Consider the following 23,628-nt stretch of genomic DNA (forward strand, 5'->3'; position numbering starts at 1 on the left):
TTATCTGCTTATTGTTCAACGTTTTTATGCCTCCGAAGGTGGGCATATTCGAATCGCACCATCCGTACGTCCATCCGTCCCTGTGTTCGGCTCAATAACTCGTGTCCGGGTTCAAGGTCACACTTAGTGTTTATTCACAATGGAATGCTGCATATAAGGACGTAGAGTATAAGTTGTCGTGTCCGGGCTGTAACTTTCTCTTGCATGTACAGATTTTAAAATGACTTGCCACATGTGTTTGACGTACCAAGACGATGTGTCGCGTGCAAGACCCGTGTCCCTACCTCTAAGGTCAAGGTCCCACTTAGGTGTCTATTCAAAATGGAATGCTGCATATAAGGACATAGAGTATAGGTTGTCGTGTCCAGGCTATAACTTTCTCTTGTATGGACAGATTTTAAAATAACTTGCCACATGTGTTCAACATACCAAGACGATGTGTCGCGTGCATGACCCGTGTCCCTACCTCTAAGGTGAAAGATACACTGAGTGTTTATTCACAATGGAATGTTGAATATAAGGACATAAGAATGTAGGTTGTCAAGTATGGGTGGTATTTTTTTCTGTTCAGTGGCAATTTAAAATAACTTGCCATATGTATTTGACACATAAAGGCAAGCTCAACTTTTAATGTACTGACCTTGTTCATAGGTCAATGTCACATTCGGGGGCATTCGTCACATCCTGTGACAGCTCTTGTTTTACAATATTTCATGTTAAGTATGATGTGCAATTGTCCCAAAAATAGTGGTGCACCTCATAATATTTATGTACACCTCTTCATTGTTACGACATTCCGGAGCACCTCCTTATTTAGACCTGTACCTTTCAATATGGACATGGTAGGGGTAGTGAATGGGAAGGTAATTTGGCATTACAAATACATCATGACATCATTGTGTTTTGATACAGCCATTTTCAAGCACAGTTATACATGAACATACTTATGTTAAGGAAACAAATTTAATTGCCTTTTGTTATAATTATTAACATATGTTACTGGTCGTGTTTTAATTACATTCATATAAATGCACACTTATTCTGTTTCTGCCGGGAACAAGAACTGCATGTAATTTCCAAGACAAACATAAAAGGTGCTTAAACATAAACAAATTGGCCATATAGTACCCATGTTTAAAGTGCACAAGAAATAAATACGAAAATTTGTTATAATTCAGCTAAAAATGTCCGACAACGTTTTATTTTGACTTAAAACAGAGTTTCAAGTCCCGCAATTATCTGTTTTCAAACAAGCAATCGTTCAGCTTATACATTCAATAACATTTTAGTTTTCAACTTTTCTAAGAATAAGTAGGCTTTACTCGCCTGGCGTCAGCGTTGTTGTCAGTGTCAGCGTCTGGTTAAAGTTTTAGTGCAAGTTGGCATTTTTACCTATAACTCCTATACCCTTCAAACAATTCACTTCATACTTCACACAGATGTTCAGGACCATCACACAATGAGGTTACATGACTCCATATTATCCTAAATACACATTATGGCCCCTGATTGACTTAAGAACATGGGTTAATTTAGATTTAGGGCAGGTTGGGATTTTTATCAATAACTTCTATACCCTTCATTCAATTGACTTAATACTTCACACAATTATTGACGACTATCTTACCATTAGGTTACATAACTCCATATTAAACCTAAGTACAAATTATGGCCTATGGCTCTTTAACCAGGTTTTCAACGAAAACCAGGTTATTAGAATGAGGTTGTCGTTGGGCGGGCGGGCGTCAAACATTGGTTTCTGCCCAATAACTTTAGTTAGCATTGATAGATATTGATGAAACTTGGTGTGTAAGTTGCTTATGTGAAGAGCTAGCTTGGGATTGCTTTTGAGTGGGGAGGGGCTAAGGTCAAGGTCACTATTACTGAAAATAGAAAAATGGTCAAGGTCACTGTTACTTAAAATAGAAAAATGGTTTCTGCCCAATAACTTTAGTTAGCATTGACAGATATTGATGAAACTTGGTGTGTAGGTAGCTTATGTGAAGAGCTAGCTTGGGATTGCTTTTGAGGGGGTTGGGCTAAGGTCAAGGTCGCCTGTAAATAAAATAAAAATGGTTTCTGCCCAATAACTTTAGTTAGGATTGATAGATATTGACGAAAGTTGGTGTGTAGGTAGCTTATGTGAAGAGCTAGCTTGGGATTGCTATTGAGGGGGGAGGGGCTAAGGTCAAGGTCACTGTTACTTAAAATAGAAAAATGATTTCTGCCCAATACGTTTAGTTAGCATTGACCGATATTGATGAAACTTGGTGTGTAAGTTGCTTATGTGAAGAGCTAGCTTGGGATTGCTTTTGAGTGGGGAGGGGCTAAGGTCAAGGTCACTATTACTGAAAATAGAAAAATGGTCAATGTCACTGTTACTTAAATTAGAAAAATGGTTTCTGCCCAATAACTTTAGTTAGCATGGACCAATATTGATGAAACTTGGTGTGTAGGTAGTTTATGTACAGAGCTAGCTTGTAATTGCTTTTGAGGGGGGTGGGGCTAAGGTCAAGGTCGCCTGTTACTAAAAACGGAAAAATGGTTTCTACCCAATAACATAAGTTAGCATTGATAGATATTGATGAAACTTAGTGTGTAGGTAGCTTATGTGTAGAGCTAGCTTGGAATTGCTTTTGAGTGGGGAGGGGCTAAGGTCAAGGTCACTATTACTGAAAATAGAAAAATGGTCAAGGTCACTGTTACTTAAAATAGAAAAATGGTTTCTGCCCAATAACTTTAGTTAGCATTGACAGATATTGATAAAACTTGGTTTGTAGGTAGCTTATGTGAAGAGCTAGCTTGGGATTGCTTTTGAGGGGGTTGGGCTAAGGTCAAGGTCGCCTGTAAATAAAAATAGAAAAATGGTTTCTGCCCAATAACTTAAGTTAGGATTGATGGATATTGACGAAAGTTGGTGTGTAGGTAGCTTATGTGAAGAGCTAGCTTGGGATTGCTATTGAGGGGGGAGGGGCTAAGGTCAAGGTCACTGTTGCTTAAAATAGAAAAATGGTTTCTGCCCAATAACTTTAGTTAGCATTGACCGATATTGATGAAACTTGGTGTGTAAGTTGCTTATGTGAAGAGCTAGCTTGGGATTGCTTTTGAGTGGGGAGGGGCTAAAGTCAAGGTCACTATTACTAAAAATAGAAAAATGGTTTCTGCCCAATAACTTTAGTTAGGATTGACAGATATTGATGAAACTTGGTGTGTAGGTAGCATGTGAAGAGCTAGCTTGGGATTGCTTTTGAGTGGGGAGGGGCTATGGTCAATGTCACTGTTACTTGAAATAGAAAAATGGTGTCCGCCCAATAACTTTAGTTAGCATTGATAGATATTGATAAAACTTGGTGTGTAGGTAGCTTATGTTCAGAGCTAGCTTGGGATTGCTTTTGAGGGGGATGGAGCTAAGGTCAAGGTCACTGTTACTAAAAATAGAAAAATGGTTTCTGCCCAATAACTTTAGTTAGGATTGATAGATATTGACGAAATTTTGTGTGTAGGTACTAGTAGCTTATGTGAAGAGCAAGCTTGGAATTTCTTTTGAGGGGGGTGGGGTCAAGGTCACTGTTACTAAAAATAGAAAAATGGTTTCTGCCCAATAACTTTAGTTAGCATTGATAGATATTGATGAAACTTAGAGCGAAGGTAGCTTATGTGAAGAGCTAGCTAGGGAGGTGGGGTCAAGGTCACTGTTCCTAAAAATAGAAAAATGTTTTTCTGCCCAACAACTTAGTTAGAATTGATGAATATGTTAAGCCATTTACTCAAATATTGCTCAGCAAACAGTGAATTTACATTGAAATTGACATTTGCATTTTATATAAGTGTTAGTAATCAGATTAAACATTTTGCTTTGTAAAAATAAATTGTCATTGGTATTCAGTGATGTTGGCTTGCAGAAAGTTAAATCATTGTCATATGCAAAAAAATAGGTAAAAGATATTCACATGAGACTTAGTATGAATGTTGAAGCGAAACTAAACACATAAGATACTTAATTAGAGTAATTTTCAGTTACGTCTCTTTTTGATAAAAGTAAAGATAAAGTCATACAACAAATTAATTGGCTATAATTTATGATTGCCCATAACAAAAACCTGGTTTCGTCGCATTGTGGCGCTTCTAGTTTCATATTGTTTACCAGGGATACCTGGTTAATATCAGAATGGCATGCATCATTGTTCGGGCAGGTCGTTGGAGGTCAGTGTCAAACTCACCATTGGTATGGAATAATTTTAGTAGGGTTTGACATTTAGTGACCAAACTTGGTATGAAGATTTTTTGGAGACCTTTCATGGGATTGCGTTTGGGACCCCTAAGATCAAGGTCAAGGTCGTTGCTACTTTGCATGAAGAAGGTTGGTGCTGAATAACTTAAGTAAGTAAGGGTTGACAGACTAGGTGAAAACGCTAATATTTTACCTGTCAAAATGTTTCAGAGGAAGTATTAAAAGGCCAAATTTTGGGTTAAGTTACTGTTTGATTAAGTGCAACAAATTTAACATTTAAATTAAAACATCATTCATAACTTCATGTATTTAAAATATATAACATTCTGTCATTTGTTACTCTGTAAATGCTAAATTAATTTTATGCTTCGGAAGAATTTTTGTCCTCAATTTCTTTCACAATTCGCTGACTGGTATCTTCAACCAATTATGACCTAGTGGAATTTAGAGTTAAAACAATAATAAATTATAGTAACCAGAGCTTCTAATAGTTTGGAACATCAATCGGTCCAGACATGGCGACGTAAGCGGGGTACTCAGCTTTCAATTACTCTGTAGTTAATCAAGCGTGTTGCTGTTGAAATCCTATATGTTTAGGTTAATTAATTCGGAATTTTAATGCTTTCGCGGATTAACAATGACAATTGCATTTATCTATAAAACCGATTTTAACCAGCGATGCTTCTTTATTACAAATTAATTTTAACAGTTTGGTAATCAACAAACGGATATATCATGTAATGATCGACGACGAAATAGCATATTGCCATGTGAAAATATGGACCGATTTTGACACTTAATCAGGATAGCTGCAAGCACATTATTTGCTTGTGTCTTCTGCGACCTGACCAATACAGGTGATTAGACCGATTGCAAGCTTCTGCTAATAAACAGATATAGAGTGTCCAGCGTAGCATAGCTGAAAAAGCAGCTGATCGCATTGGTCTGATGGAAACTAGGACACTTTTATTGGGGGTAATGTGTGATTGACCCAAGAATGTTTGTGAATTACAACTTTTACTGACTTAATGATTTTGGACAGAAATTATAAAAAAAAATGAGAAAATTTCAGACCAAAAATCGTTCCAGACCGGCAAATTGCCAGTTTTTAAAAGCCCTGATAGTAACTTGTATATTAACCATTGCATGACTTAATAGAATCAAGTTAAAAATTCTGTTCCAGTGTTTGACACTAATGGGGTCCCAGGATCCCAAGGACACCAATTTTTGGGTTCGGTATTCCATCGGAACACTTAAATTTTGACCAACTAAAGCTAAATATCAATAAATAGTTAGCGTTTTATTAATGTATTACCTAAATTTGGGTCCCCCTAAATTTTTTAAAAGTGCATGTAAAAATGATATTAATATTAATAAGTCCCACACACTAAAGCGAAAGTATGACTGACTTTTTGACTATAGATACGTCATGAATCTATAAATAAACAGATCATTTCATAGTGCGCATGCAGGTTAACGCTTCTGTTTTGTTGTTGACATTATAAACAAGGTCAGAGGTGACATAGATTTATTATCGGTACAATAATTATGTTGAATTAGTTTGTGTCAGAACCGCCCAAAAAAGATGCCAACACTACTCACTTTGATGCCTTATTATGCACCAGTCAATTGTACCACGGCTCTCCCAGTTCCGGGGAATAGTGGGGACCGCATTCACCTGGTACTGCGGGGCCATCTGGAAGGTAAAAACACGGCCCATTTTCCCAGCTAACCCCGGTATACCCCGGGACCTAGGGGGGCTGTGGTTACAATTGACTGGTGCATAATAATGATGCGACCTGTTGTTACAGTAACATTTACGGCACAAAAGACCGGAATCCTACTATTCAACTTTCTTTGTTTTATGTTTGATAAAAACAATATAGAAATAAAATACCCAAAGTTTTATGAATGCAATCAATGTATAATATTTTACGACATTTTGGCGTAAAAATAATGTACACAATTTTTCGGTTGTCTGCTCTTCCAGTACGTATGCACTACACTGTTGGGCAGTCTGATTGATTGATTGATCAGCAGCTCTACTAAATATAAACTTGAGTTTTCACAAGCAAGATGTTATATTCCTACTGTTTCTCAATCAAAAGCACAGACATATGACAAGACCCTGAACCATGACATATGACAAGACCCTGAACCGTGACATATTTTTTGCATATTTTCAGAAAATCTAAAAAAAGTAACAACGCCTGAAATTTTTTGTTAACATTGTATCCATCTTTGTTTTTGACTGAAAACAAAAGGGACTTAGACATTCTACCATTTTGAACCCAATCTACTGACTTGGAGATCCAAATCTTCCTCTCTGCCATTGCCAGAGGTTCATATGTCTGACATTGTGCTACTAACTTGTCATTACATGCTGTTGAAAATATGTACTGTATTATGTGGTGTATACTTGAATTACAAATTGAAAAGTAAAAGACATTGTATTTACACGTTAAATTTAATAATTAAACAGGCTAATTAATGAAACAAAATTGTAAAAAATGGAAGGGACTCCTAATTTAAGGAAGGGACACCTGATTTCAAATGTTGGTGCCCCTTCGGGATCCCTTGGGAAAATGGTAAGTGTCGACCCCTGCTCTTCAGATCTTTAAGGCCATTTTTTTTTATTAATTGGTTAACAGATTTTTTTTTTAAAATGTCAGGCAGGTGGTGGGGGAAAAAAAGAAAGGAACACAGATAAGTTTTTCATTTTTTTAAAATACATGTATTTTCATATTCTAGGTGGTGAACCCCAAAACCCAAAGATCAAAATATCAACAAACAGAAAAGACAGGTTCATAGACACATATGAATGACATTTGAAAATGAATAAATGCTTAAGTATGTTTTGTTTTCTATGCAACACAATGTCTGCAATGCCTCAATATTATAATAAATATTGATATGTATTCAAATGCTCACTTTGTCCTACACACATGTTTGGCTTTACAGTCCGATGTTTTCACCTACCAATTTCAGATTTAAATTAATGTAATCATGATGTAAGCATTTTATTCACTTCACCTTGAAATAAAAAAATATTGTCACATAAAATCAATATTATTACAAAATTTCTGTTTTCTGTTTTAGTGTCACTTTTTGTTGTTTATTTAAAAGGAATTCCTGACTGCAAAAGTTTTCCCATTTGCAACACTATTGCCACATATTGGCCTTACAATGAAATATGCCTGTGTCTGACCAGCAATTGGCTCCTCATTGCTTGGCACTACTTCTTCTCAATAGAAAAAGGACACTGTAGCAAATTTCACTGACACACACCTGTATAAGAAAATATTATGTATAAACGTTACATTGCTCCAAGACTCAATTATTTTTAAATGGAATAAGGAAATATAAATAAGGAAATATAAATAATAATACTTAATTAAATAAATATATTTAGCAATGCATTTTTGAAGTTAAGATATTTTTCTGCATCTTTAGAAAAATTGAAGTTATCCATGATTTTGATTATTTGAATAGAAGGTGGTCTCCATATATGTTTAACAATTAATGCCCCCTCAGACAAACACAGTTTTGTGGCATGAGCTTGGGTCTGGGAATAGGGTAGCTCTACAGGATAAGGTTAATTTTTCTTCAACAACCAGCGTCTTGAGTGGTTCATGTTGAGATGCTGCTGACAATAAACGACACGTCTTCTTTACCCATAGTTTGAACAGAGAGCGAAGCTTTGAACCTGGGCTACAATAAAGAACAGATTTTTTTTAAAATAGAAAGTAGTAATAAAATGCCACTTAATTGCCACAAGACTTTAAAAGTTAAAGTGGGTTAAACACACTATAAAAACATTTAAAGTCATTTACAGGTGTTGTCAGTCTATACAGAGTCTACCTGGGCTACACAACCAGCACATTCCTTTGCTTCACTTAACTTGAATCAAATCACTACAGTGACTGATGCCAGCAAGACGACAGGTTCGAACCTGGGACCTTTCAATTGGTATACTACCATAGCGAAAAAGAAATCATGTTATATGATTAAACATGTTAAGATGTGTACAAACATGTTTTTTGCCTCATTGATCACGTTGGTCAATCATGTCTTATAAACATGTTTGACCATCAAACATGATTGTGGATGAAAATTACAATTTGTTCAATAAAACATCTGTATTTATTTCAACTAATATTATAATGTCTTTCAGGGAGAGGAAAATATCATAAGGATTGTTTTTTTCTGCAAACAATCTTACAAGAAATCAACATATTCAATCATGAATAAACATGATAAATTTATAAAAAAAAAAAAATCAAACAAATCTCTCTTTTTTCTTGTTACTTTCATCAAATAAGTTATTCTTTTGGATAAAAAAGTATCCATACATTTCAACTTTGTGTAAAAATAGCCTTAAACGCTTTAATAAGTACTGACACATTGACCCATTACTTAGAGAATAACATACATGATCAAACATGGCTGAACATGATAAATTCAAAGTCGATATTTTTTAACAAATAAGCATTTTTTAAATTACGTCTTACAACAGGATATTACTTTCTGTGAAAACATTGATAAAAAGAATAGTTTCAGTTGTTTTGTTTACAATTTTTTTTTATAGGAAAGCAAACATGTTTAAACATGACTGAATTTTGAATATAACAATTTTTTTAGACACCTCAGAGCATGATTCAGCATCTCCTGGGTTATTATCCTAGAATCCATCTGCTAGGCCATAAATGGAGGTTAAACATATCGTCCCCATTTTCAACAATTTTACAGCATTTATCGGAATACAAGATAGGCATTGATATAAAGCATCAAAGGGCACTGGGAAGAAGTACATGTAGCAAAATTAATTAAAATGGTAAATTAAGGTGGGATCTTAATGTCAGAAGCCGGGGATTATGTACCACAATATGAGGCATAAATTGATAGTGGGATATATTACCCTGTACTGTAGCCATAAAAGCTAAATTACTAGGTAAGCTAAAAGTTACAAAAATCACATAATTATGTTCCTACCAGTTACAAATATACAACAGGCTAAATAAAATATCATTTCATCGGTCAAAATTGAAATATAGCTGATATGTCCGACTGTCTAATGGACATTCGCATTAACTGGGTCCACATATTGCTACCAAACTTGGTAAATGGGAAAAGTTTATAGAGACCTTTCATGGGATTGTGTTTGGGGCCCCGAGAGTCATGGTCAAGGGCAAGGTCACTGTTGTTAAAAATAGAGAACTGGTTAGTAGTGAATAACTTAAGTTAGGGTTGACAATTATTGTTACCAAACTAGGTAGAGTTTATGGAGAGCTTCCATGGGATTGCGTTTTAGGCCCCTAGGGTCAATGTTGCTGTGATTCAAAATAGATTATTGTTGGGTACTGAATAACGTAAGTTGACATATTGGACCAAAGTTGGTATGTACATGTAGGAAGAGTTTATGGAGGACTTCCATGGGATAGTGTTTGGGGCCCCTAGGGTCAAGGTCAATGTCACTGTTACTAAAATAGTAAAAAAACAAACTGAATCTCACAACAAAGGCTGAAGTTCATCTGTCAATCATTGAAAACCTGGTAATGTCGCAATGCGGCATTTCTTCTTTACTTTGACTTTTTATCCCCCGCGGAATCGAAGATTTCAAGAGGGGGATATTGTTTTGGCGTTGTCCGTCTGTCCGTACGTACGTCAAGGACCATATCTTGGTAGGCATTGATCAGAAAAAAATCAAACTTGGTCAGAATGTTCCCCTTGATCAAATCTCAACCACTTTACTAAGTGGGTCACTTGGGGTCAAAAACTAGGACACTAGGTCAAATCTTAGAAAAATCTTTGGAACATACTAGAGGCATTATACATGGTCAAATATTCATGAAACTTAATCAGAATGTTTTCCTTGATGAACTCTTAGTTGTAAATAAAACTGGGTCACATTGATAAAAAATTAGGTCACCAGGTCAAATCTTTCAAAAATCTTGTCCGAAACTATTTTATGGTGGTGATTGGTCTGATTAAGTTCAAACATGGTCAGAATGTTCTTTTGGGTTAAATTTTGACTGCGTTTTAAAAGTGTGTCATATGGGTCAAAAACTAGGTCACTAGGTCATATCTTACAGAAATCTTGGGATAGGTCACTAGCTCATATCTTACAGAAATCTTTGGATAGGTCACTAGGTCATATCTTACAGAAATCTTGGGAACACTCAAGAGGCAATACATCTGCTCTAATTTCCATGAAACTTAATCAGAATGTTTGCCTCGATGAAATCTTGGAATTGTTTGAAACTAGTAGGTCATGTGGGGTCAAAAATGAGGTCACTGGGTCAAATCTTAAAAAAACCTTGTAGACACTCTAGAGGCTATATTTTTGCAATATGTCTGGATCAATCTTCATGAAACTTGATCAGAATGTTTGCCTTGATGAAATCTTAGATTAGTTTGGAACTGGGTAACATGGAGTCATAAACTAGGTTTCTTGTTCAATTCTAAATGTTACATTATATACAATATTTTTTTTATTTCAAACTCAAACTCATATATATATATATATTTCATCAACAATTGATTTCCATTCCTTGACTTAGCCCAATCAGGCGGGGGATATCATTCAACAAATTTGCTTGTTTTAATGTTTTTTACAGGCACATATTACATTCATTTCTAAGACAAAGCGATGTATAGTCGAGCACACTGTCCTATGACAGCTCTTCTTTGTTAAGGCCTCTAGGTTAAAAAAAACAAAATGAGCATACACGTCTGGCCTCTGTGTATGTGTCAACAATCAATCATTGAAAACCTGGTTTCTTCACATTGTGGCATTCCTTGTGTATTTTTACTTCTCTCCATAACTCCATATGTAATTGAGGTTCAGACTTCAAACTTCATACACAAATAAATGGGTTGAGTAGAAGTGATGTGCAAAAGAAACATCATTTTGTGTATGGTATTTTTAGAGCTATTGCCCTTTGATTATTTGACATTTGTTTTACCTATCTCCATAAATTTATATATTATTGAGGTATTGACTGCAACTGTACAAAAGAATCATTATTTTGTGTTTGGTATTTTTAGAAATATTGCCTTATTCTGTGTGTTTTTTTTAGCTTTATTGTCCTTCGGTTACTTTTATACTTATTTTATTTCATAATATTTAGTCATGCTATGATAGTTAAGTACATCAACTTTTTAGATACTGTTGGCAGTAAAAAAAGAGAATGTGGAGCTGTCATGCGTTCTAACCACCCATCATCACTGGGACCATGCTGGGGGAAATGAGGAGTTTGTCAAGAAAGCCGGCTCTATGCCTGTGTATGGGGGAGATGATAGGATAGGTGCACTTACAGAGAAAGTCACACATGGGACAAAAATAAAGGTTGGTTTCACAATTCATGAAATTAACTATATTTTTATGCCCCCTAAGGTGGTCATATTAAATTGCTCCATCCGTCCCTGCTTCTGGCCGGTTGTTACTTTGTCATGGAGGGAGGAATTTTACTTGACACATGTGTTCGTTACACATGCATGCATGACCCAAGTCCCTGCCTCAATTTTCGAGGTCACACTTATAGTTTTATCATTATGGGATGCTGCATAAAGACATATACATATAGTCAAGTCAATGATGTAACTTTGTACTGCAAGTAAGGATTTTAAAAGAAATTGGCACATATGTTCAGTATATTAAAGGGGAGCAGGACTTTTCAACCCCAAGACCTTTCAACCCCTTCTCAAAACGAAGACTTTTCAACCCTTAGACTTTTCAACCCCTATTTCAAAGACTTTTCAACCCCTACCTGTTTGGACTTTTCAACTCCTATATCAAAGACTTTTCAATTCACTATAACCTAAATAAAAAGGTGTCATGAAGCCCCTTAATCCCTTAAGAATTTATGACCATGTCACACCTGCTGCCCATTAACGGATGTGCGACCTTCATCCATCGTATAGCATTTTTTTTACATATATATTTTTTATATATATATATATATATATATATATATATATATATATATATATATATATATATATATATATATATATATATAAGCCAATTTAAGCTGCACTCTCACAGATATACCATTTTCACAACTTTTTTTAATTTTTGTCTTGGAAAGAGCAAATTTTTCCGTAAATATCTACAAACCAATAATAAAAGATTGCTGACAAAAGATCAGATCGCAGATTTACAAATTTCCGTTCGAAAATTAATGTTTTATGGCATAAGCCGTTACTAACGGTTTAAGAAAAATGCATAAAATATCAATTTTGGATCTATTTTTTGTCAGCAGTCTTGTATCACTAGTTGCCATCGATTTTCGCTAAAATTGGCTCGTTCCAAGGCAAAAAATAAATTAGTTGTCAAAACGTTCAATATGTGAGAGTGCAGCTTTAATAATAGAATGATTTTTTTAATCTGAGAAAAAAACATTAATACAATCTTATGTCACACTGGTTTATGTTTGTAACATTTTATCAACACATTTTAAAAGCAGTGATAAAACCCCTTTTATTCTTCCGGCCATAATGTTGTTTATTCACTGTTTAAAACTGTTTCATCTAGGCTTGATATAATTATTATTCTATGTTATTCTATTTGTAATTTGAAAGCATTTGAAACTCAATATATACTTTTGTATTTCTGCTAAATATAGATATTTTGAAAAATTGTGAAGAATTTTATTTGAAGTTCAACACATTTAGGTGTATTTTTTATTGATGAAAAAATATGTTTTAAAAAATGTTTATTAATTCTATGTATTTTGGACAAACTAAAAGAAAAAAAATAAATATTCTGTTTCAATTAATTGTGGGAGCAGTACCATGCACATGATATAATGTGTGAGGATTTCCTCAGGGAGATAGAAGATTTATTGCTAAGCGACTAAACAGCTTTTAATGAACTGACACACTTCACACTTACAGGTTTATCATTATGGAATGCAGCATACATGCACATAAAAAGAGTATAGTTGGTCATATCAGTGCTGAAACTTTGAAGCTTTAAACTTTGATTCAAAAGAATCAATTAAAACAGTTTTGTGCTGTTTACCGTACAGGCAATTTCTGCTTACAGACTAACATTGATGACATCATCCCTTTGTAATTCCGTTTACTAAAACCCAGTCTCTGGGCTCCATAATCACAGGGAAACTGCATTAATTGATAAGACTGTGGTGAATTATACGGTAACTATGGATTGATCAAATTGTAACCTATTAAATTTGTTAGTGATCTAAACAAAATTACACTCTTTTATTTAATAAAAAAGTAAAATGAAAACAAAAAGTAAAATCAACAAAAAAAGGTCTGGAGACTGGAGTTTAAACCGACCGAAAATAATTTTGAACTTTTTGTCACATATTTTCCCATTGTTAAATTGGGTTTAGGGATTCTCAGATTTTTTGTGGACACCCTCATTTTTGTACGGGTCACCCAATCTTCTAGGTGGTTGATCTGGCGAGTCACTAAATAACAAAGTAAGTGTCACGCCCTGCATAAGAAACTCAATCCTACCTCAAAAAGGGTACTAGGGTAAGACATGGACTGAACTGCGTAATGCGCTAGGGTATGACAGGGAGTGAACTACATAATGCACTAGGGTATGACAAGTACTAAACTACATAGTGCACTAGGGTAAGACATGAACTGAACTGCGGGATGTACAAGGGAGACATGGACTGAACTGGGTAATGCACTAGGGTAAGACAAGGACTGAGCTACATAGTGCACTAGGGTAAGACTTTAACTCAACTGTGGAGTGTACTGGGGTAAGACATGGACTGAACCACTGAGTGAACTAGGGTAAGACATGGACTAAACTATGTAGTGCACTAGAGTAAGACATGGACTGAACTGCTTAATGCACTAGGGTAAGACATAGACTGAACTGTGGAGTGTACTAGGGTAAGACAAGGACTTAACTACTGAGTGAACTAGGGTAAGACAAGGACTAACTTACATAGTGCACTAGGGTAAGACATGGACTGAACTGCAGAGCGTTCTAGGGTAAGACAAGGACTGAACTACGTAGTGCACTAGGGTAATACAAGGACTAAACTATGTAATGCACTAGGGTAAGACAAGGACTGAACTATATAGTGTACAAGGGTAAGACAAGGACTATACTACATAATGCACAAAAGTAAGACATGGACTGAAATGCTTAATGCACTAGGGTAAGACATGGACTGAACTGCGGAGTGTACTAGGATAAGACATGGAATGAACTGTGGAGTGTAGTAGGTAAAACATGGACTGAACTACTAAATGAAATAGGATAAGACATGGGCTGAACTACGTAGTGCACTAGGGTAAGATAAGGACTAACCTACATAGTGCACTAGGGTAAGACATGGACTGATCTGCGGAGTGTACTAGAGTAAAACAGGGACAGAACTACGTAGTGCACTAGGGTAAGACAAGGACTGAACTACGTAGTGCACTAGGGTAAGACAAGGACTAAACTACGTAATGCATTAGTGTAAGACATGGACTAAACTATGTAATGCACTAGGGTAAGACAAGGACTGAACTATATAGTGTACAAGGGTAAGACAAGGACTATACTACATAATGCACAAAAGTAAGACATGGACTGAAATGCTTAATGCACTAGGGTAAGACATGGACTGAACTGCGGAGTGTACTAGGATAAGACATGGAATGAACTGTGGAGTGAAGTAGGTAAAACATGGACTGAACTACTAAATGAAATAGGATAAGACATGGGCTGAACTACGTAGTGCACTAGGGTAAGATAAGGACTAACCTACATAGTGCACTAGGGTAAGACATGGACTGATCTACGGAGTGTACTAGGGTAAGAAGGGACTGAACTACGTAATGCACTAGGGTAAGACATGGACTGAACTACGTAGTGTACTAGGGTAAGACAAGGACCTGACTACATAATGCACTAGGGTAAGACATGGACTGAACTGCTTAATGCACTAGGGTAAGACATGGACTGAACTGCTGAGTGTAGGATGGTAAGACATGGACTGAACTACGTAGTGTACTAGGGTAAGACAAGGAATGAACTACATAGTGCACTAGGGTAAGACATGGTCTGAACTGCGGAGTGTACTAGGGTAAGACATGGACTGAACTACGAAATAAACTAGGGTAAGACAAGGACTGAACTACGTAGTGCACTAGGGTAATACAAGGACTGAACTACCTAGTGGACTAGGGTAAGACATGGACTGACCTGCAGAGTGTACTAGGGTAACCCATGGGCTGAACAACGTAGTGCACTAGGGTAAGACAAGGACTGAACTAGCTAGTTCACTAGGGTCAGACAAGGACTGCACTATGAAGAACATAAGGTTCAGACAAGGACTGAACTGCATAGTATACTAGGATAAGTCAATGACTGAAAGTAAGACAATGACTGAACTACATAGTCTTCTAGAGTGTAACAAGGACTGAACTACGTAGTGCACTAGGGTAAGACAATGACTGAACTATGTAGTACATTAGGGTAAGACAAGGGCTGAACTGCATACTTTACTAGGGTAAGGCAATGACTGAACTATGGAGTGTACTAGGGTAAGACAAGGACTGAACTACTGAGTGCACTAGAGTAAAACAATGACTGAACTAAATAGAGAACTTGGGTAAGACATGGACTAAACTACGGAGTGCACTAGGGTAAGACAATGACTGAACTAGGTAGTGCACTAAGGTCAGATATGGAATGAACTGTGGAGTGTACTAAGGTAAGACAATGACTGAACTACGTAGTTCACTCAGATAAGACATGGACTGAACTAAGTAGTGCACTAGGATAAGACAAGGATTTAACTACAGAGTGCCCTAGGGTCAGAAATGAACTAAACTACGTAGTGCACTTAGGTTAGACAAGGACTGCACTGCATAGTGCACTATGGTAAGACAAGGACTGAACTGCATAGTGTACTAGGGTATGACAAGGACTAAATTGCATAGTGCACTATGGTAGGACGAGGACTGAACTACGTAGTGCACAAGGGTAAGACAATGACTGAACTATTGAGTGTACTAGGGTAAGACAAGGACTAAACTATGAAGTGTACTAGAGTATGTAACTACATAGCACACTAGGGTAAGAAAATGACAGAATTATGAGTGCACTAGGGTAAGACAAGGACTGAACTGCATAGTGCACTATGGTAAGAAGAGGACTGAACTACATAGTGCACAAGGGTAAGACAATGACTGAACTATGTAGTGCACTAGAGTATGGCAAGGTCTAAACTATGTTGTGCACTAGTGTAAGACAAGGACTGAACTACGTAGTGCACTAGAGTAAGACAAGGACTGAACTACGTAGTGCACTAGAGTAAGACAAGGACTGAACTACGTAGTGCACTAGAGTAAGACAAGGACTGAACTATGTAGTGCACTAGAGTAAGACAAGGACTGAACTACGTAGTGCACTAGAGTAAGGCAAGGACTGAACTACATAGTGCACTAGAGTAAGACAAGGACTGAACTACGTAGTGCACTAGAGTAAGACAAGGACTGAACTACGTAGTGCACTAGAGTAAGACAAGGACTGAACTATGTAGTGCACTAGAGTAAGACAATGACTGAACTACGTAGTGCACTAGGGTAAGACAATGACTGAACTACGTAGTGCACTAGAGTAAGACAAGGACTGAACTACGTAGTGCACTAGAGTAAGACAAGGACTGAACTACGTAGTGCACTAGAGTATGGCAAGGACTGAACTACATAGTGCACTAGAGTAAGACAAGGACTGAACTACGTAGTGCACTAGAGTATGGCAAGGACTGAACTACATAGTGCACTAGAGTAAGACAAGGACTGAACTACGTAGTGCACTAAAGTAAGACAAGAAGTGCACTAGAGTAAGACAAGGACTGAACTACGTAGTGCACTAGAGTAAGACAAGGACTGAACTACGTAGTGCACTAGAGTAAGACAAGGACTGAACTACGTAGTGCACTAGTGTAAGACAAGGACTGAACTATGTAATGCACTAGGGTAAGACAAGGACTGAACTACGTAGTGCACTAGAGTAAGACAAGGACTGAACTACGTAGTGCACTAAAGTAAGACAAGAAGTGCACTAGAGTAAGACAAGGACTGAACTACGTAGTGCACTAGAGTAAGACAAGGACTGAACTACGTAGTGCACTAGAGTAAGACAAGGACTGAACTACGTAGTGCACTAGAGTAAGACAAGGACTGAACTACGTAGTGCACTAAAGTAAGACAAGAAGTGCACTAGAGTAAGACAAGGACTGAACTACGTAGTGCACTGGAGTAAGACAATGACTGAACTACGTAGTGCACTAGAGTAAGACAAGGACTGAACTACGTAGTGCACTAGAGTATGGCAAGGACTGAACTACATAGTGCACTAGAGTAAGACAAGGACTGAACTACGTAGTGCACTAAAGTAAGACAAGAAGTGCACTAGAGTAAGACAATGACTGAACTACGTAGTGCACTAGAGGAAGACAATGACTGAACTATGTAGTGCACTAGAGTAAAACAAGGACTGAACTACATAGTGCACTCCATTATGACAAGGACTGAACTATGTAGTGCACTAGAGTAAGACGATGACTGAACTATGTAGTGCACTAGAATAAGACAAGGACTGAACTACGTAGTGCACTAGAGTAAGACAAGGACTGAACTATGTAGTGCACTAGAGTAAGACAATGACTGAACTACATAGTGCACTAGAGTAAGACAAGGACTGAACTAGGTAGTGCACTAGAGTAAGACAAGGACTGAACTATGTAGTGCACTAGAGTAAGACAATGACTGAACTACATAGTGCACTAGAGTAAGACAAGGACTGAACTACGTAGTGCACTAGAGTAAGACAATGACTGAACTACATAGTGCACTAGAGTAAGACAAGGACTGAACTAGGTAGTGCACTAGAGTAAGACAAGGACTGAACTATGTAGTGCACTAGAGAAAGACAAGGACTGAACTACGTAGTTAACTAGGGTCAGACAATGACTGAACTATGTAGTGCACTAGAGAAAGACAAGGACTGAACTACATAGTGCACTAGAGTATGACAAATGACTGAACTATGTAGTGCACTAGAGAAAGACAATGACTGAACTACATAGTGCACTAGAGTATGACAAGGACTGAACTAGGTAGTGCACTAGAGTAAGACAAGGACTGAACTACGTAGTTAACTAGGGTCAGACAATGACTGAACTACATAGTGCACTAGAGTAAGACAAGGACTGAACTACATAGTGCACTAGAGTATGACAAGGACTGAACTACATAGTGCACTTGAGTAAGACAATGACTGAACTATGTAGTGCACTAGAGAAAGACAAGGACTGAACTATGTAGTTTACTAGGGTCAGACAAGGACTGCACTATGTAGTACATTAGTTTAAGACAAGGACTAAACTGCATAGTGTACTAGGGTAAGACAATGACTGAAAGTAAGACAAGGACTGAACTACACAGTGTACTAGGGTGACACAAAGACTGAACTACATAGTGTACTCTGTTAAGACAATAACTGAACTGCGTAGTGCACTAGATTAAGACAAGGACTGAACTACCTAGTTCACTGGGGTCAGACAAGGAATGCACTATGAAGTATATAAGGTTCGGACAAGGGCTGAACTGCATAGTTTACTAGGATAAGACAATGACTGAAAGTAAGACAATGACTGAACTACATAGTGTTCTAGAGTATAACAAGGACTGTACTATGTAGTGCACTAGGGTAAGACAAGGACTGAATTGCATAGTGTACTAGTGTATGGTAAGGACTGAAGTATGTAGTGCACTAGGGTAAGACAAGGATTGAACTACAAAGTTAACTAGGGTAAGACCAGGACTGAACTGCATACTGTACTGGGGTAAGACAAGGACAGAACTGCATAGTGTACAGGGTTAAACCAGGACTGAACTATGTAGTGTACTCGGGTAAGACAATGACTGAACTACGTAGTGGACTAAGGTAAGACAAGGACTGAACTACATTGTTTACTAGGGTAGGAAAATGACTGAACTACGTAGTGCACTAGGGTAAGACAAGGAATGAACTAGGTAGTGAACTAGGTTAAGACAATGACTGAACTACACTAGTACACTTCATAGTTGAGTCAACATTTTACCCTAGTGAACTACATAGTTCAGTCCTTGTCTTACCCTAGTCAACTATGTAGTTCAGTCCTTGTCTTACCCTATTGCACTACTTAGTTCAGTCATTGTCATACCCTAGTACTCTACGTAGATCAGTCATTGGCTTAACCTAGTAGTTCAGTCCTTGTCATACCCTAGTACACTTCATAGTTCAGTCCTTGTCTTACCCTAGTCAACTATATAGTTCAGTCAATTGTCATACCCTAGTGCACTACTTAGTTCAGTCACTGTCATACCCTAGTACACTACTTTGTTAAGTCATACCCTAGTACACTACGTAGTTCAGTCCTTGTTTTACCCTTGTGCACTACGTAGTTCAGTCCTTGTCTTACCCTAGTGCACTATGTTGTTCATTCAGTCCTTGTCACACGCTTGTAAACTATGTCGTTCAGTCCTTGTCTTACCCTAGTGCACTACATAGTTTAGTCATTGTCTTACCCTAGTACACTACGCAGTTCGGTTATTGTCTTACCCTAGTACACAACGTAGATCAGTCCTTCTCTTACCCTAGTGCACTATGCAGTTCAGTCCTTGTCTAACCTTAGTAAATAATGTAGATCAATCCTTGTCTTACCCTAGTGCACTACATAGTAAAGTCCTTGTCATACTCTAGTACACTGTGCAGTTCAGTCCTTGTCTTACCCTAGTAAATAATGCAGTTCAATCCTTGTCTTACCCCAGTGCACTACGTAGTTCAGTCCTTGTAATACTCTAGTGCTCTACATAGTTCAGTCCTTGTCTTAAGGAGTCATTGGGTCAAAGGTCAAGTTTACAGTGACCTTGAATGCGAAAATGTTTTGAATGATAACTCGACAATGCCTGCACCCATGGCCCTCAAACCTGACTTTGAGTTGTGTCTGACCTGTAGATGACCCCTTATGATTTTAGAGGTCATCGGGTCAAAGGTGACTTTGAACGAAAAAAGCTTGTCTGTGTGATAACTTTGTCAATGCCTGTACCCATGGTCCTCAAACTTGACATTTAGGTTTTTGGTGACCAGCTGATGACTCTTATGGATTGTGGGTCATAGAGTCAAAGGTCATGGTCATAACACACTCTATCCTCACACTTTGATTGGTCATAATCTTAAAACTGCCACAACAGCATCCAATGTCAGTGACAAATCAGTTGTCAATTCGGTCCATGCATATTTTATTCAATTGTCCATATAATCCTGACAACATGGCGCTCAGGGGGGGCATAATGTTTGACAAACATCTCTTGTTTAGTTCTGTAATGGTTAATGTTTTTCAGTCTCTTTTATTACCAGATTCAAATTGTTTGGAAATAAAATCTTAGTAGAACAAAAAATATCCAGATAATTCTTCTGCCATGATTTCTACGCAGCTGACCGGTTATAAATAGTGCACAGTCATAAGCAAAACTTTGTCTCCACGAGTAAAATGGAGCAATAAATTAAAATAAAAACAATCATATGTTCTCAGGTGGGGAATCTGAATGTTGAGTGTTTATTCACACCTTGTCATACATCTGGCCACATCTGCTACTATGTGACAGGAGATGAGGCAGATCCTGCAGTGTTTACAGGTAAGTGGAGTGTCTATTCACACATTGTCATACATCCGGATAATCTGCTACTATGTGACAAGTGGTGAGGCAGATCCTGCAGTGTTTACAGGTAAGTGGAGTGTCTATTCACAAATTGTCATACATCCGGACACATCTGCTACTATGTGACAGGAGATGAGGCAGATCCTGCAGTGTTTACAGGTAAGTGGAGTGTCTATTCACACATTGTCATACATCAGGACACATCTGCTACTATGTGACAGGAGATGAGGCAGATCCTGCAGTGTTTACAGGTAAGTGGAGTGTCTATTCACACATTGTCATACATCCGGACACATCTGCTACTATGTGACAGGAGATGAGGCAGATCCTGCAGTGTTTACAGGTAAGTGGAGTGTCTATTCACACATTGTCATACATCCGGACACATCTGCTACTATGTGACAGGAGATGAGGCAGATCCTGCAGTGTTTACAGGTATGTGGAGTGTCTATTCACACATTGTCATACATCCGGACACATCTGCTACTATGTGACAAGTGGTGAGGCAGATCCTGCAGTGTTTACAGGTAACTGGAGTGTCTATTCACACATTGTCATACATCCGGACACATCTGCTACTATGTGACAGGAGATGAGGCAGATCCTGCAGTGTTTACAGGTATGTGGAGTGTCTATTCACACATTGTCATACATCCGGACACATCTGCTACTATGTGACAGGTGGTGAGGCAGATCCTGCAGTGTTTACAGGTAAGTGGAGTGTCTATTCACAAATTGTCATACATCCGGACACATCTGCTACTATGTGACAGGAGGTGAGGCAGATCCTGCAGTGTTTACAGGTAAGTGGAGTGTCTATTCACACATTGTCATACATCCGGACACATCTGCTACTATGTGACAGGAGATGAGGCAGATCCTGCAGTGTTTACAGGTATGTGGAGTGTCTATTCACACATTGTCATACATTCGGACACATCTGCTACTATGTGACAGGAGATGAGGCAGATCCTGCAGTGTTTACAGGTAAGTGGAGTGTCTATTCACACATTGTCATACATCCGGACACATCTGCTACTATGTGACAGGAGATGAGGCAGATCCTGCAGTGTTTACAGGTATGTGGAGTGTCTATTCACACATTGTCATACATCCGGACACATCTGCTACTATGTGACAGGAGGTGAGGCAGATCCTGCAGTGTTTACAGGTAAGTGGAGTGTCTATTCACACATTGTCATACATTCGGACACATCTGCTACTATGTGACAGGAGATGAGGCAGATCCTGCAGTGTTTACAGGTATGTGGAGTGTCTATTCACACATTGTCATACATTCGGACACATCTGCTACTATGTGACAGGAGATGAGGCAGATCCTGCAGTGTTTACAGGTATGTGGAGTGTCTATTCACACATTGTCATACATCTGGCCACATCTGCTACTATGTGATAGGAGATGAGGCAGATCCTGCAGTGTTTACAGGTAAGTGGAGTGTCTATTCACACCTTGTCATACATCCGGACACATCTGCTACTATGTGACAAGTGGTGAGGCAGATCCTGCAGTGTTTACAGGTAAGTGGAGTGTCTATTCACAAATTGTCATACATCCGGACACATCTGCTACTATGTGACAGGAGGTGAGGCAGATCCTGCAGTGTTTACAGGTAAGTGGAGTGTCTATTCACAAATTGTCATACATCCGGACACATCTGCTACTATGTGACAGGAGATGAGGCAGATCCTGCAGTGTTTACAGGTAAGTGGAGTGTCTATTCACACATTGTCATACATCCGGACACATCTGCTACTATGTGACAGGAGATGAGGCAGATCCTGCAGTGTTTACAGGTATGTGGAGTGTCTATTCACAAATTGTCATACATCCGGACACATCTGCTACTATGTGACAGGAGATGAGGCAGATCCTGCAGTGTTTACAGGTAAGTGGAGTGTCTATTCACACATTGTCATACATTCGGACACATCTGCTACTATGTGACAGGAGATGAGGCAGATCCTGCAGTGTTTACAGGTAAGTGGAGTGTCTATTCACACATTGTCATACATCCGGACACATCTGCTACTATGTGACAGGAGATAAGGCAGATCCTGCAGTGTTTACAGGTAAGTGGAGTGTCTATTCACAAATTGTCATACATCCGGACACATCTGCTACTATGTGACAGGAGATAAGGCAGATCCTGCAGTGTTTACAGGTAAGTGGAGTGTCTATTCACACATTGTCATACATCCGGACACATCTGCTTCTATGTGATAGGAGATGAGGCAGATCCTGCAGTGTTTACAGGTATGTGGAGTGTCTATTCACACATTGTCATACATCCGGACACATCTGCTACTATGTGACAGGAGATGAGGCAGATCCTGCAGTGTTTACAGGTAAGTGGAGTGTCTATTCACAAATTGTCATACATTCGGACACATCTGCTACTATGTGACAGGAGATGAGGCAGATCCTGCAGTGTTTACAGGTAAGTGGAGTGTCTATTCACACATTGTCATACATCCGGACACATCTGCTACTATGTGACAGGAGATGAGGCAGATCCTGCAGTGTTTACAGGTATGTGGAGTGTCTATTCACACATTGTCATACATCCGGACACATCTGCTACTGTAGACAGGAGATGAGGCAGATCCTGCAGTGTTTACAGGTGCCTATAACTGTTTAACTGTATAAGCCAATGTTTTGTAACAAATCAGCTTGTATATGA

General features: G+C 38.1%; 1 protein-coding gene across 2 annotated transcripts in view; it reads left to right on the plus strand.

Moving 5' to 3' along the window:
- LOC128231766 (hydroxyacylglutathione hydrolase, mitochondrial-like) overlaps nucleotides 1–23,628 on the plus strand; it is a 41,878-nt gene that overhangs the window by 7,283 nt on the left and 10,967 nt on the right. For both annotated transcript variants that reach the window (XM_052944949.1, XM_052944957.1), the window contains exons 3-4: nucleotides 11,397–11,579; nucleotides 20,800–20,902. In XM_052944949.1, coding sequence (XP_052800909.1) covers nucleotides 11,397–11,579; nucleotides 20,800–20,902 — 286 coding nt within the window. The remainder of the gene's footprint in view (nucleotides 1–11,396; nucleotides 11,580–20,799; nucleotides 20,903–23,628) is intronic.

The sequence above is a fragment of the Mya arenaria genome, chromosome 1 (assembly GCF_026914265.1).
Source record: "Mya arenaria isolate MELC-2E11 chromosome 1, ASM2691426v1".
Lineage (NCBI taxonomy): Eukaryota > Metazoa > Mollusca > Bivalvia > Myida > Myidae > Mya > Mya arenaria.